Genomic DNA, 17,144 nt, shown 5'->3' with positions numbered 1-17,144 from the left:
TTTTGCGATAACAATTAAGCTCACGTTTTTTTTATTTGCTTAGAAAAATGATCATTTCTGATGTTATTTGGACGATAAATAAGTTGATATTTTGGCATTTTGGAAAACGATTATTAAATAGGTCTTGTCAAGAGCAAAAAATTGTTTTCTATGATAGATCAAGTACCTTTTTGAGAAATGTTACTTACATCTAAAATGTATGTCATGTACCAAATGTGAAAGATAATCGACCTACCTACTTATTCTTTGATTTGACGTATTTTAGATTTAATCACAACGGATTGCTATACCATTGCCAAACATTGACATACATTTTTATTTTTCTTCTAATAAAATTTTTTCTCCTCTCTACAAAAAATATACTTTACTTTCACATGATGGGGAAATTAAGGCCGATTAATTCTAAATTTGAAACAGGCATAAATTTATATCCTGTACTTGCACTTTTTGATAATGATTAATTTTGATATACAGAAAAGGCACGTTTTACCTTCATATAAAATGTGTAATTTTTTTGTTTGTAAGAGAATTTTTGAAAAATAAAAATATTTTGCATATTATTTTTTAACCAAACAGAATTTTAAGTAGTTATATAATTGTGTTTAAAATTACTTAATTGCATTTAAAGATGAACATCTTACAATTAGTCTTTTTTGCAATGTTATAAGTGATAATAATTACTAAGTTGACAAATTTACTAATTTTGCTCCAAACTATGTTCTTTGGAAAAATTTGTATGGCTAAATAACCTATCCATTTATTCTCACTCTTTTATGCTACAAACTTAAAACTTACTGCAAAAAAATTGGTAGTTCCTTTTAAGAAAAAGTGGTTTTTATGTAAACCATTTATTTTAATAATTTGTGTTCATAATAAAATGGATTGGGAATTTCTTTTTGAAAATTTCAAATTCGGAAGCTGTATTTAACCTATTAACATAATAATTATATTTGAGTAGGATATTCGATGCATATTTATAGTTTATTTTTGTTCTGAAATCTTCGAAATATGTCAAATAGATTATGTTCAAATATCTTTGAGATTTAAATGATATAGTTCACATGTAGATATGAAGAATCGATATATAATTTAGCAATAATTTAATAAACCAATCGTCTAAATTGTAATTATTCAACGGTCAGTCTGGCAATATCTGAGTAGCCGTGGATCTTTGACCTCGTCAAGAAATAGATTATAATTATCCTAACTTGCAAACGCAACCGGGAGATTCCTTGGAAAATGACGATAGATTTATGAGAGAATAATTATATATGACTATGGCTTATCTATCTTATCAGCTTACAACAATATAAAATATTACAATGCGCGCAAGTCAACAGGTCTATACAGCACTGAAATTAAATTGTTCTAATTGATGACATATTGCGAGCAAAGCGCCTTTGCTTGTTTCTTTTCCGTTTAAATTGGTTGAGGTAATCGTCATCTGAGTTGGTTCGTGAATTATTTCGCCAATCCTCGATTTGTGTGGCTGCTGGTGTTGGTTTTGTGATGATAGATGATTTATTGCTAGTAAGTTCCTCTTTTTTGATATTGGTGTATTAGATTGTACCCTTAAGGCACAGTTTAACTGCGATATTTGATCATGGTAATTAGTTGAATGTTAATTATGTAGGCTTGGACGTAATATAAGCTTCACAGATGATTTACTGGTTTTAACAGTCATTTTGCTTTTTTATTTTTTACTTATTACAGTTATAGATTTTATTCTTTGAACTACTTAATCTAAGAATCGTCGCACATTAAAAACAAATTTAGAAAAAATTATACTCAAATCGGAATTAAAATAATTAGATAGCTAATTAGTTTGCTAATGTTCTCTTAATTTGTTTTATAACAATATATGAAAATATCTTTTAGAAAGGAAACAAAAATAGGTTTACATTTGCGTGAAAACGATGAACAGGATTTATTTTGCAGAATTAAAATTTCTATTTGGAAAATAATTTCGGAGGTTTGTAGAAATAGCTAATTTATTTAATCAATTTTACTTAAATGTACCAAAATATGATTTTCCATTAAAAAAAACGTGTACAACATCTTTTTATATTTGTATATAATGGGTCAAGTCCCTAGATATCGATAAAATACCACAATAAACTGCTATTTTCTTTTAAGAAAAAACTCATTTTTATGCAATTAATTAATTTTTACGTATTTTGAACGGTTTACAATGCAGTAACACAGGTTTATCATACAAAGAAATTGAAGAAGAAATTGACATGTGTCAAACCGCCATTTTGTGACAAACGAAAATAATAGGTTACGGTACTTGGTCAATATAGGAACTTTACGTATAGATATACAACGTTCAATTGTTTTTCAGCACAAGTATTAAAACAGAAAATTATTTCTTTATTTCATCCTGAGAAAATTTCCGAGTTATTATTTTTTAAATTAGAAAGTAAGTAATATCAACGCAAAATAATGATTTCACAGAAAAAACCTATACGAATTTTTGTCAGAACAACAATTTTAAATACAGTGTGACAAGTCTAAAAAGTAATTGGTGTAGAAATGTTGATTTTTTTATAAGAACGTTAAAATTAAAAATTTCTACATATTTATCTATAAAAATTTTCTGTCAACGGGGTAGTAACTTTATACATATGTTGCTGATAAGGGACTATATTTTTAGAAATGCCATATGCAACTAATTTTGTTTTCTGCTACAATAAACGAATTTTATCATATGACATAATGCTTACCCTACATGAAAATTGTATTTCTTCAGAATAGCACGTTCTTGTCATTGTTTTTCATAACAATAACATAAGTCAGTTGTTTAAAATTCCAAGGAGAGCATGATTTCTTATTTAATTTCATTATACGAAAGCTTCTTGTCTACATTTATTTTGGTTATACAATTTCTGTCAGACATTATTATTGTGACAGGATATTTTTAGATTGGTCAAAATAAACATCACAAAGTGATCATTAGAGCTGTTTAAAAAATAAATAAAACAAAGCCTATGTGTTTTTGACGAAAATGCTGCAGCAAATCACATAAGTTACAGGGTATTGGTTGTAATGTCAGTCCACTTTAATGTTCCTATTTTTACGTCTAATTTTAAATAATATTATTGATATTTTATGTTGAAGTTGAATTTTGTGGAGGATGATTTTAATACTTATAACAAACCAACCGTATGACTTTGTATTTGGACATGACGTTTTTTTCAGGATTAAAATGATATAATATTTAATGAGGTTACTACTATAGCTAAGAAAGAAAAAAATATATTAGAACAGGCAATGTTAGACTTACAGCATGTTTTAATAAAATCTTTTAGTTTATTAGCCAAAGAGGAAAAAAGGGTAATATACCGGGTGATTCATTTTGGCATTCGCGGCCCTGTATTTCTTTTATTTTAACAAATACTTATAACAAACCCTATATATTTTTAAATCGCCGCTCAAATTCTATCAAATGACATTATTAGATCGTCTCCATGGTAACATATGTCAAAATTGCTATAGTCAACTGTTTTTATTCAAATGGCACACTATACATTTTTTTATCAATTCTGGAAGATATTTTTTTTCTGCGTTCATCTATGTAAGGAAGTCTATAGTTTCATTAGAAATATTGCTAGAAAAACAGCCAAAAAAATGAACTCTACTTTTCGTAGCTTTATTCTGAAAAATGATAATCAGCTATGGAAACAAAGTTATTATGTTTTTTAAAGCAACATTTTAATACGATAATAATATAACAATTTAAAACAATGCTTATTTCAAATGTTCAAAATGACCTCAATATGCTTCCAAACACAGAAAAGCTCTGTTTATCGCTCCCTGTCTTCAAACACATTCTACTGTTTCTTCATTTAATCTCCGACATTCTACTCTTATTCTGTTTTTAAGATCGTCAATATCATTTAGGTAAGGCCAAAGAAAGAAATCTATAAGAGTGAGATCCGGAGATCTAGCAAGCCATTTAACATCTTTATCGAATGTTCTTCATCTCTCGCCCTTTTGAGTTTAAAAACTATTCTTTTCTTTTGAAAACTTTCATCTGCCAGCAAATTCCTGGCTAACTTTTCGAAAATTTTTTTTTGATGGAAGTTGTCTTAGAAGGAATTAAAATCATTTCTAGTTTTTTTTTGGTTACTGTAAGTATTCATGTTATAATTATTAGTTATCAATAGAATAGGTACGTACAAAATATCAATTATTTTGACAAACCGTTATTTAGAAACATTAACATTCAGTTATTTCCGCAGCTGGCTATCATTTTTCAGAATAAAACTGATGAAAGTAGGGATCATCTTTTTTCTAGCAATATTTCTAATGAAGCTATAGACTTCCTTATATAGCTGAACAAAGAAAAATTTTTTTTCCAGAATTGATAAAAAATATATAGTGTGCCATTTGAACAAAAACAATTGACTATAGCAATTTTGACACATGTTACCATGGAGACGATCTGATAATGTCATTTGATAGAGTTTGAGCGGCGATTTAAAAATATATAGGGTTTGCTATAGATATTTGTTAAAATAAAAGAGATACGAGGCCGCGAATATCAAACTGAATCACCCGGTATAGTGGAAAGGAAAATAACGTAGAATGTTGCAATCCTGAAAAATCATTATATTATAATACACAGAGTGCTTTGACTAAACATTATAATTTCAGCTTACTACACTTTTCAAGAACACCTCGTATAAAATTCAAAATAATCATTAAACATTTCTACTCTGTAGTTACAAATTTTCAAATTTGGCATTTTTCTCTAAACTTAAAAGTGGGGATGACATTTATAATCAATAATTCTGTGCACAATATGTTTCTGAAAGCTAGAATTTTGGAATTTCATCAAAAACTAAATTTTAAAATTATGTTAAAATACATGATGACATTGACATTCACATTACAGAAAGAATATCTATTGAAACGTCCAGTTTTTTTTACAGTAAAAATTATTTGGACTTTATTAAATTTTTATTTGTTAAACTTTTTAGATAATAAACTTGACAAGGTACTCTTATTACATCGGTATATCATGAGAATAAGTAACAATATTGTGGCAATGCAATATTAGCCGTCATATTTACATTCACAAGAATAAATTAAACGAAAAACGAATAATAATTTGTGGTTTTCTAGGAAACAAAATGTTATTGCTGCTGGGAATAAAAAATAATTTTACATATAATTTTCCGAGAAATCTTAATATAATAATAATTAATCATTTGCAAAACTTGAACTAAATGTTATAGGAAAATCAATTGATAGTGAATAGTCTGATCTCATTTAAGCTTTTGACTAGCTTAGTTATTTTCAAAAACAAAAACATATACAGGGTGAATTCACTTTAAATACAGATATAACAGGCATCTGCATATGTTAGTAAGCTTTACGATGATCTCGTTCCCAAATTTGGTGCTTCTTCAATAACTAACTACTCAGTGTCTTGATCTAGACACTATTGCAGCTACTATCCTCGAGTGGAGTCAGTTTTCAGAATTGTATAATTACGACTTTTAAAAAGGATAACACAAATGATTAACTGTTAAACTGATTGTTAATTAGATTAATTACAAACCCTCACAAAAACAAGGTCGTGATCTGGATGACTGACCATGGTATTCCAATGTATTTTACCCCTATTTAAGGGATGTTTTGGCTCAACACAAAAATTTAATGTGTATATGAATTTTTTGACCTCGAATTCGGCTTTAGCGTTGAAAAATACATAGAAATACCATAATCAGTCAACCAGATCACGACTTCTCTTTTTTTTTGTGGGGTTGTGTTACTAATGATTGCTAAAATATATATTTCTGTTGATAATAACAAATAAACTGGTGAATTGATTCTATCATCTATAAATTCATTGATTTTTGTACGTGGATGTAAGTCTTTTACGTTGTGTAAAGACTGTTGTCATGACAGTTACTAAATATCACGTAAATGTCAACTTATAATGACAGTTTTCGAAAAAAATATCATTGAAGAATACATAGCAACTTTTTTTTAATAAAAATTTATAGACAAACGCGCAAAAAAGTTATGAACATTTTTGCGCTATTTACGTATTTATTTACTACTTATAATATAACAATAGAATATTTACAAAGGAAACTTTTGTTATTCTTGTACATTATTACGAATTATCATTAAAAGTGCAAGCTTTTTTCAATCATTTATCACATATAGCCTTGCAAGTGTATGGAATTTAGTCAACAATAATTACTTGGTAAACACATATTTTCTATATCTTCATTATTATCTTCAGATTTCTTTTTTTTTTTTTTTTTTGTTAACTTTAACCCTTGCGCGATATCTAGTACAGTGGGAAATTTATTCCAATGACAATAATTAATTTGCTGCCATGCTATCAACACATTTGTTATTTATTGTTCATAATCGTTTAAAAAACAAATTACTGAACTATTAACTAGATTATGTATTTTTTCTGCTCTTAGGCTTTCGAGATATGTATGTAGTTGGAAAAATATTCGGTGGATTGTTGTTTAATGAAACATACTTTTAATTTCCTCCGAGTATGAGGTTATCTATTGAAAAAAGTGAAATATTTTTAATTATCCCCGATCATATTTCTGTTATGTACTATGGCTTTGTTACTATAACTGCAAATATATGTTGTGTGTAGTAAATATTAAAAGGACAAATCCTGAACTCTATTTTTGTTTCAGAAAAGAAAATGAGTTTGCTAGCGACCTTTGAGACAATCTCAAAGAACTTCAAGTTAAAACCTCAGGCATACATTATAGACAACTGGATCTTTAGGCTGCACTACAAAGCTTCAGTTCTAATTTTTCTAGTCAGCAGTCTTTTGGTATGTTCCAGACAGTATATTGGGGAGCACATACGCTGCATTGCGGATGGAGGTGTACCTGAACATGTCATGAACACGTTCTGTTTCTTTACTTCGACATTTACAGTGGTGAGTGTCGAATATAGACATTAAATTATTTAATATACAATTGAACGGTTTCCACATGAAAAATATGTACACTTTTCAGCCTTGGGTCAATATTACTGAGGATCTGTTATCGAAAACAACTGACGTAGGTTTCAAAATAAGAAAATATGTATGCTTTTGAATCTTCGTATACTTTTTCTTTTATTTGTGCTCAATTGCATTTTTGAGATCGATGCCATCTTATCTACTACGTAAGGTTCTATCCACATAATAACCTGCATGTGTTATTTTCACAAGCGATGATAATATTTTTTTTGCATCAATCAAATTTCAGAACCTGTTATACTAGTGCACCCACATCTTTTGATTACGACAGCAGAATTAAAAATGCACGCTTTGTTTTCTCTAAATTGTATTATAATAGCAAGTAAAGACTTTCTATTTTAAATTTAGATCAAACATCTGGATGCATCCTTACTGGATTCGGGTAATTTGGCACATCCAGGTGTCGGTCCCTATGGTATGAATTCAACCGATCCCATAAAGAAACATGCGTACTACCAATGGGTGCCATTTGTTCTATTTGGACAAGCGATTATGTTCTACATTACCCATATGCTTTGGAAAAAACTGGAAGGTAAGTAAATATCTTTAACATATTTGGAAAATTCGCTGGCTTTCTCAACTAAATCTAATTCTAATCGAAAATGCCAGACAAAAATCTATCTACTAATTGTTATTGAGTTACTTATCCATTGTTTGTAAATGTGACTATATCGATGTATTATTAAAAAGCTCATTATATGAGAAGGAATTTTTTGTTACCTTTATATTCGGAATATTCCTAAATATTCTGAAAAATATATTCTGTTTGTTTCAGGGGGAAGGTTGAGGTACTTAGTGGATGGACTTAAATTGGCAGCTTTTTCATTAGCAGAGGAAGAAATCACTGTGCGAAATGACAAAATTCCATCACGTAAAGACAAGTAAGAATGTTTTACTAAAAGATTGCAACCATATCGAAAGTAGCATAAAATTGATTTTGATAAATAATATAGATCACTATTTTTACATATTTCTTTATGAAGGATGTGACTATTCTATGAAATACAATTATAATTTTCTTTTTAAATTTATATTACTATGTATTATTTTTATATTGCTATTTGTGCCACTACAAATCTTCCAGAAGCATTAATTAATTATTTAATTATTATACTTTATATCGAACTTAAGAATATATGTATTATTTTGCTGTGGTCATTATTTTACACTTCTTTAGGAAAAAAATATTCTTATAACTTTACATCATTTTAGGGAGGAAAATATTAGGGTGATCAGAGAAGCCTTCCTAACAAGGGTTTACATCAACAAATCCTGGTCCATCAAACTGATTTTCTGCGAAGTGCTAAATCTCCTTCATATTATCCTACAGATTTACATCACTAATAAGTTCCTGCAGGGGAATTTTAACAATTTAGGGGTGGAAATTATGAATGATGGCTTAGAATCCAACGTAGACATTCTCGATGAAGTATTTCCCAAGGTAATATTATTTGATTATTAAGTTGGTCCTTAAGTAAGGAGTGATTTATCTATAAGATTTAAAAGCGTTAGGAGTGTTTGAATTTTGAATAATATGCTGGGTATTCTTGGTACTTAAAACAACTGGAAAGCCTTTTAAATGTGTATACATTTAAAACATGTAACATACACATATTTAAAGTTTGGTTTTAAATAGCAGTACATTTTTCAATACACTTTGGATGTGGCGTAGAGCTCGCTAGTTTACAATGAATTGTATCGAAACGTATCACATAAATTATTTAGACAAAGCAACAAATGAAGAAAAAACTTTTGTGAATGCAATATACAATATTTTAGTGAAACTCATAGTTTAACATTGTTTTAAATTTATTCAGTAGTGTGATAAATTTAAAAATATAAAACAACAAAGTAGAATTTACTTTTTCCTTAGAAATATCACTAGGAATTAAAAGTACTTACAATCTTATTTCCAAAATATACAGCGACATCGAAATTTTGGGTGACAATGTATCTCAACCAGTGGTTAACATTGAAATTTATACCAATTCAGTCCATTTTTAATTAGTTAGTTTAATCATTGGCTCTAGTTACCAGTAACTTTAGACCCTTGATCAATTAAGGCCTTTTGGCTCAAAATGACACAAGGAATAAGCTCCTGCAGTATTATGACTTCAACTTAGAAAACGGTCTGTATATTTCCAGTTTGAACATTTAGTTGTAGAAATAGAGCTGAACCTTCATAGGAGTGTAGCAATAAGATTCTTCGAATTCAGGAACAATGGGACAAACTATTACAATTACAGCCAATTTAATGTCTGAGACATTTTGTTTCATCGATATGCATCAAGTACATTTAAAGAGATATTTATTACCTTCATTTATAATTAACTCTACCCAAAACTGCAAACCATTAAAGACAATTTAATGCTTCATCTTCATTAACATAGGAGTTAAACAATCTACTTTTTTATTAGGTAATTCTTGCAATTCAAGGCGTTGGAATGTCTTCATAATTTACATGAGAAAATTATAGAGACCGACTCAAAGCATGTACGTGTTTTAATTGTTTTAAATTTGTTTTTGCTATATATAGACCAAGCTTGCACGCGTGTAGAAGCAGATAACCATACATCATGGTGGCAGTTATTGCTCCGCAAACAATCGCAGTGGCAGTCGCTACGCGCAAGTTAGATTGCAAAGGAACTTAGGATAAAAGGAACGGTGTATATCTGAGTATAATTATTTATATCGAGTCTATTTGTAACGTGGTTCCTTTGTATTTACAAGTTTTAATAAGAAAAAATGAAATGAACAAAATGGAGCATTTGCTCAAAGTATGTATGTAGTGAAAGCATCTACTTCTAAAAAGCCAGACTAGAGCAAAACCTTCAATTCGCATGAAATGCTTTTACTTCGGGGCAACTCCTTAACTTCTGGAATGCCATTTTTCAAACATCAATTAGCTTATGGTATACAGGGTGTAAGAAGTTTGACTGCCATTACTTCAGCATGAGATAGAGTAATCATAAATGAACAAAAAAGTTGTATATTACAGGGGCGTAAGATTAACAGTTTTCAAAATACAGCGAGTATTAATATTGGGGAGTTTCATCACAACGTGACAACACCGCTTAACCTGCTGATGTACGTGTACACGCGGCAGACTTGTCCCATGGAAAAAATGTAAACAACTATTATTGTGAAACATTTAGTAAATTTCAATTGTTTTCCAGTTTTTAAATAAATAAAATAAAATTTTTCGATTTTGTAGTACTAAGATAGTGTTGTACTTAAATTTTAGCTCGAATTTTAGTAATTATGAATTTCTTGAAACAGGAACTTAACTTTTAATCGAATTACGTATTTGAAAAATATGTAGTTAAAGTACCCAAAGATTCAAGTCGTCCAAATAATCATACGTATTAAAAATAATTTAGGTACTTACCAAAAATCTAAATTCAGTAATTTTTAAAAGCACAAGTACAAAACAGTCTACAATATATGCTCAAAATGTCTCTTCAAATCCAATTTTCGCGCATTCGCTCGAAAACACCTTAAGAAAAGGAAATAGTGGTATGCAAAAAACACTCCGACACGGTCGAATCCAGATACCAACTGAATTACGTATTGGTGGTTGCTGGACACCTTAATACCTCGTGTTAATAAACCGCCGCGCCGTTGTCACATTGTCACATTGTCACATTGCTCGATACGAATTTAATCGAATTTTTTTATTACTACGCTAATTATTTTTTAGAATTAAGCATAAAGAAGTTAAAAAAAGTGAAAACATTGTATTCTATGGTATTCTATGCACGCGGTTATGTCAATATTCCTTAATTAATCTAAACTTTTGTACATCAAGTTGGAGATTTTGATAATATTTTTCTCGGAAATGGTTGAGTTTAGGACCCATAAGTTTTTTTTTTGTTTATTTAATGTATTCTATCGTCTGTTAAAATTAAGGCAGTCAAACTTCTAATACCCTGTATATGGATTTGTCTTGCTATTGGTCTAACTATTGTAAAACTCTCTCATTTAGAACGGTTTGAAGCTTCTGTGGAAGTTGTCAATTTTCGAGCTGGTTGCTGATCGTGTTTTGGCCAGTATTTATATTTGCTGTGTCGAGTGTGACATTTCGGTCCTTGATTGTTACGGATAAGTCGTTTCCAAATTCCTCTCTCACCAGAATCATGTGCCTTCTGTTCTACAACTGCTGATTTCTCTACAATGTTGTTGAAGCACAGGGTAGATACAAGGAACTGAAATGATCTAAATCATACCAGAATTCTGTTGAGGGAGATAATATCTTGTCTGAGATTCAACAAAGAGCAATAAACATTCAGATAATTTCTATCGAGGTGAAGACATAAAACTACTTGAATTTAGAAACAACTCATTTCTAAAAGTCAGGACAGGAACTAACGTCATACTACCAATTACGTCATAATACCAATGGCGTCATCCAAAATGTTGCAATGTTTTGAAACCTTTAGATGAATGAAGAAAATAAATTGTAGTAAGCTTTCAATATTTTATATCAAAATTAGTTCTATTGGAATATTAGAAAATTCGATAGATAAAACAATTTTGAGGTTGACAGTAGCAGGTCTAGGTTTGAGTTTATACAATTTTTGGTGACGGACAACAAAATCACTGTAGTTGAACAGATTCTACAGAACATTATCACGGAAAGAAACACCGATATTGTATTTTGAATTGAAATATAATACACATAATAGAAGCCCCTTCTGACTCTACGCCTCTGCCGTGGTGTTAATTATAAGCTAAAAAAATTCGTCCAGAGGTGAGAGGTCCGGAGAAAATTGCATAAAGGAGTTATTACCCGTTGTTAACTGGATATGAGCGGCGGTTTGCAGTTGTATTGAACAGATAATTACAATATAATTACTAAAATTAAGTTGTAAGAATATTACCGTACGTGAGTACATGCTAGACCTCGGTCGATGATGGAGATTGGGTCATGCCCCTATGAAAGGGGGGTGAGCTTAATAATTACGAGTTGGGATCGGTAAACAAACTTTTCAACATCGCTGAGAGCAGTATAGTAATTTCGTTGTAACTTCTGTTTGCTTTCAGTGTACCTACTAGACATAAAAAGTATCCATAGTTAAAAAAAAAGAATATTTGGCATGTCATAATTCCCATTCTCGTTTTTTGTATATAACATAATTATTGCAAAAACGGAAATTTAATTCAACTGATAATTTAGATTTAACTAATTGAATTTTTTGATAGATAAAATGTTAAATAATTGTTTCTCGTTAAATGCTGGTTTTTCTCAAGTGAATATCTTTTAAATTTAATTATAGAAAACATTCGGCTAATGTTAAATTAGAAATTATATAAACAATATCCTTTCCTGTAAATATCAAAGCAAGTAACTGCGAATTTGCGACAAATTTTAAAAAGTGTTTTCTCTCGCCAACACAAACAGAAAACAAGAACCAAAAAAGCTATTAAATTTGTATGATCACCCAAAAAAATATGTGAAAGTAATTTTTAATTAATAGACATCAGAAACTTTGAGGCGACAGTTAAATCAATAAACATTAGTAATCTATATTATGCTAATAAGCGTCAATACGCGTTGTAATAACAGAAATAAGTTAAATCTGTGAACAAGCCGTGTGCCGCTCTATACTCACAATACACAATACTACTAACTGCCACAAAAACACGTGCCATACACTCGACCAAACAAACGACAATGAAATGCACTGCCAACGTTCCTCAATAAAATACTGGGTTGTTCACCGGCACGCCGGGCCGACAGGGCAGGCATTAGAGTGCCGCTAGATAGGTAACGAATAACTTGATCGATGCGAAGCTTCAGATCAGAGGCAGCAGATATGTACATGTTATTGTACAATGACGCGGATAGTCACATTACTAAAATGTCCTTCGCTACCATTAGTCATCAAGCAAATACTTATATATTCTTATAATTGAAAATAATCTTTTCTTAATTGTCATCAAGTAACTAGACGAAAGCCAATTTTTTGCTAATTTTCCATTAATTTTAGACCACGTGTTATTGCAGATATCTGATTAACCTGATTGGTTATCTTTCACTTTAATAAGAGTGAAGTGCGCTTTCCAAGTAAGATGCTAATATTTATCAGCTGATGTAACTGTGAATTTTGCATAAATATCTGAAGAAACAAAAAAGCCTTAGCTATTATACATAAATATTTGATTAACTGTTTAATAACAGTGTTTTATATTCCATTTTTAAAGCACTAGAGATTTTAGCATATTTGTCTCCCAATTAAATTTCGTTGTATAAAAAATTGTTTTTGGTTTGTTGAGGAACTGCTGCTCCATCCACTGGGATAGAAAAATAACTTTACAATAAGAAGTTCAACAATACAGCACTTTAATTCTGTAAATAACGAGGATGACGCAACTCAACATACAGGGTGATTCAGAACTTATCAAAAAAAAAAAAATTTGGATGTACAGGGGACTCTTACAAATACAATTTTGTAAACAAAAAATCGAAAAGGGCAGTTCGAAAATGATTTAAAAATACACTTCTGGAAACTGTTTCACTGTAAAACCTGAAAGAATTTCGCAAGGAAAGAAATAAATAGATTTTATAGCACCTATCTTATAGGTATCATTAATTAATAAAATTAATTTGTGGTTTTAAATAATAAAATAAATTGACATACCTGATGTTACAACGCCTGTTCAAAATTTCGACCGACGTGTAAACACATTTGGGTGCACAAATATTTTCTTGCTTCATCATAAATTAAAACGATATCTACAAACTCCGAGGTTGCTATACATGCAAGACATTTTTGACACTAACTATACTAAAAAATTATTGTAAACACTATGGCAACGACGACTATAAAATCGGATTTCAGTATTTGGAGTCGGCGAAGCCACATGGCTCTCCACGCGTATTACGAATGACGCTAGATACTACAGTTGTCCAGTTATGTAATGGTTGAAAATACTACAACTTCGATATTTTTTTTCTCGGAAACTATAAAGATTTTATAAAATTTTTTTTACGATGATGACTCCATCTATTCCCAAATTTTTTTGGATAAGTTGTGAATCACCCTGTATACTTTCATTAGTATTCTTCCGCAGTACTTACTGATCTCGACCATGTCATTTTCAAACCTGTATCGACAATTTAAAAAACTCACCTCGTATACAGACGTGATTTTCTGCAAAACGGCATGTGGAAAAAGAAAACAGCCTGTAAGCACCATTAAATAAAGAAAATGGTACTAACTACGACTAGTAGAGAGGTTTATTGACACATAGGGAATTATTGCCTATGGTAAAATACACATAAAGCGACCGGTTGGACGTGAGCAACATTACAAACACTGAACGTAATGGCTAATGACGTGACGTACAGGGTGTTAAAGTATAAAGTGCCTGCTAAACTGGAGTGTAAAAATGTTTACTCAAAAACCTTTTGGTAGTATGTTGTTATTGTTGTTGTAATGATGCACAAATCTTCACAAAAAATCAGTTCTCTGCTTAAGAAGTAACGACTAATTAAATTTGTTAATTAGACATTTAGAGAGAAAGGTTTTTGTAACTTTTTTAACGCCGTACTTGACTTTTTAATAAATTAAATAAATAAATAGAAGTAACTTGATGTTCTGCTTCATCAGTTTCCGAAATTCACTCATTTAGGATTATCCATGTAAGCCCATAAAATAAAAACATTTGTCTTTTCTTAAATTCTCTACCAACAAAAAAAAATCATATTTAATAAAAAACGTCGTATTCAAATTTATAATTTTAAGGATCTTAATTGACGCTAGCAAATAAAGTTACATAATTCGAAAAACAACAAATCAACTATCTCGTTCTCCTTTTCAGGTGACCAAATGCACGTTCTACAAATATGGTCCATCAGGGTCGCTCCAGTTGCACGACGCGATGTGTGTCATGGCTCTCAACGTCATCAACGAAAAGATTTACACTTACCTGTGGTTCTGGTTCGTTTTCTTGTTCATCTGCACAGCGCTCGGGCTGGTTTGGAGGATCCTGACTCTATTCCTTCACTCTAACAGCAAGAGGTTCAACCAGATGGTATTCGCAAATACTTGCCCTGGTAAGCTGAATCCTTGGAACGTGCTGACGGTCTCGAAACGTTGTAACTATACCGATTGGCTGTTCTTGAACTACCTGTCGAAGAATATCGACGGGATGGTGTTCAGGGAGATTTTCATCGGTTTGGCGGAGGAGCTCGAGGAAAAGGAATCGTCGAAGGAGGCTCTAATCATGAGCGAAGAAGGCAGCAAATACGATTAATAATGGTATCATCACTTTCAACGAATAAAATTTTAAGATGGTACTATCTGTTTTTATATAACGCAAGTGAAAGACAATTGAAATTTTGAGAAAATTCCCATTATGTATCATAAAATAAACATTAAATAAAATTACTAATTAAACTTTTTAATCTAAGTATTATTTGTGTTCAATAACGTTCATTTTGTTATGGATATTTTAAAAACTAAATAAAACGATTGTTTATATAAAACATGTTTTTATAAAAATCAAATGTGTACTTTTAAAATTGTTAAAAATTACCTTATAGGTTGACCATTTTTCAGTATAAATAGTTTTTAAGTATATGTACCCCATTTTATAGATCTGTATTTTTAAGTATAAGTTTTTGACATACTATGTTCAAAATAATATTTTATTAAGTACTGTATTATAAATGTAGTACGAATGAATTTTGTACTAATGTGATATAATAAATGTAATCAGATAACTAAGTTGTTTCAATTTAAAATTCTGCTAAGCACAATGTATATAAAAATGGCCTAATGATAATAGTGTAGGCACAATCGTTTCGTTAATATCCTCCTGAAGTAACCCAAAAATGATAAAATTTGAACGAAACTACGTATTTATTTTTATTTGAAAAAGTCTATAAGAAATCAATTTATACAATTGTATTTTTTAATATACAGGGAAATAAAAAAACTTTATTACATATCTTTAAACAAAATTAAAAATGTGTAGGTATTATAAAATGCCACTGATCTGCAGTTTTATGCCATGAAAGAATTATCGAAGAATGTTATATTTAATGTAGAACAAATATAAACATATATATCGTTTATTTGTGATGCAGTACTAGCTTTTACGAGAGCAATGTTCGAGTAATTAATTGCTGGTTGACATTTGCCGCAAATCAATAAACGATTATACATCCATTACACAGCTACTAACAGTTGGTAAACAATTTTAATTACATGGAGGATCCTGCTGTCGATCGACATCAAGGACGATGAGAAAGAATGTTTATTTAAATTAATTTAACAATGGTTTATTGATTGGTTAAACAAAAAATTATCTTTTCTCATTTTTTACACTTTTATAAAGGTCGTAAGCTAACTTAAATAAGTTCAAAACATTTTTACATAAAAAATTCTATCAAATGAAGTTTTTGATATCAACAAATCTATTTAATCTCACAGACAAGATCCTTAACTATTTAAAACAAATAAAGTTAATTATACCTATTAAGTCATATAATATACAATCATCGTAATTAGAAATATGTATTGAATTGAAACAAAGTAAGATTTACAATATTATGTTTCTGAGAAACTAGAAATCTTCTTAGATTTCTATCTATACTTACAATGTTAATATAATAACTCCTTGACTGGTATTTTAATTTCAACTATTGGTCAGGGAATTTTGATTTGTCATGAACAAGTTTTATCGGTATTCCAGCAATGTCCGCTCTGTTCAATATTTCTCACCTTTACCAAATACTAGGTAGTACGAATGATTGCTCACACTAACACATTATTATGCTCTATAGATCATAGAACTATGGACACATTTCGAATATACCTGCATTTTCTAAAATGCTCTAGACACACAAATAATTGTAAACTACCTTGGTAAAGAAAATATATTTAATTCCAATCAATACGAATTTAAAAACAATTTGTCTACAATTTTAGCTACAGACAAACTGGTATTAGAGATTAATATATGTTCCAAACAAAAATATGATACCTTCTTCTGAGTTCCTTGATCTTACCAAAACAATTGACTCTAGTATATACATCCACACACAAAATAGTTAAATAAAAACTATACTATCTACTATCTGTAGTATATCATTAAATTCTCATAGATAAATTATCTT

At 30.0% G+C, this 17,144-nt stretch overlaps 1 protein-coding gene across 2 annotated transcripts; it reads left to right on the top strand.

Annotated features, from left to right (window-relative positions):
• Nucleotides 1-1,321: 1,321 nt before the first annotated feature.
• Nucleotides 1,322-15,717, top strand: LOC108904302 (innexin inx7). 2 transcript variants are annotated; one of them, XM_018706797.2, is made up of 7 exons: nucleotides 1,322-1,530; nucleotides 6,684-6,934; nucleotides 7,014-7,058; nucleotides 7,367-7,550; nucleotides 7,794-7,899; nucleotides 8,231-8,459; nucleotides 14,843-15,717. In XM_018706797.2, exons 2-7 carry the CDS (start codon nucleotides 6,692-6,694, stop codon nucleotides 15,275-15,277), a joined length of 1,242 nt encoding a protein of 413 aa, XP_018562313.1. In that variant the 5' UTR covers nucleotides 1,322-1,530; nucleotides 6,684-6,691; the 3' UTR covers nucleotides 15,278-15,717. The 2 variants fall into 2 exon arrangements, with proteins under 2 accessions (XP_018562313.1, XP_018562314.1); XM_018706798.2 differs by lacking the exon at nucleotides 7,014-7,058 and having other exon boundaries at nucleotides 14,843-15,715.
• Nucleotides 15,718-17,144: the final 1,427 nt, after the last annotated feature.

Source organism: Anoplophora glabripennis, unplaced genomic scaffold (genome assembly GCF_000390285.2).
Source record: "Anoplophora glabripennis isolate ALB-LARVAE unplaced genomic scaffold, Agla_2.0 scaffold101, whole genome shotgun sequence".
Taxonomy (NCBI): Eukaryota; Metazoa; Arthropoda; class Insecta; order Coleoptera; family Cerambycidae; genus Anoplophora; species Anoplophora glabripennis.
The sequence above is the reverse complement of the archived record's forward strand: the minus strand, read 5'-3'. Positions and strand labels throughout refer to the sequence as shown.

Coding starts and splice junctions, on each gene's coding strand:
- LOC108904302 (XM_018706797.2), top strand. CDS start 6,692: ATGAGTTTGCTAGCGACCTTTGAGACAATCTCAAAGAACTTCAAGTTA. Junction 7,551..7,793: donor GCTTTGGAAAAAACTGGAAG/GTAAGTAAATAT, acceptor TGTTTGTTTCAG/GGGGAAGGTTGAGGTACTTA. Junction 7,900..8,230: donor ATTCCATCACGTAAAGACAA/GTAAGAATGTTT, acceptor ACATCATTTTAG/GGAGGAAAATATTAGGGTGA.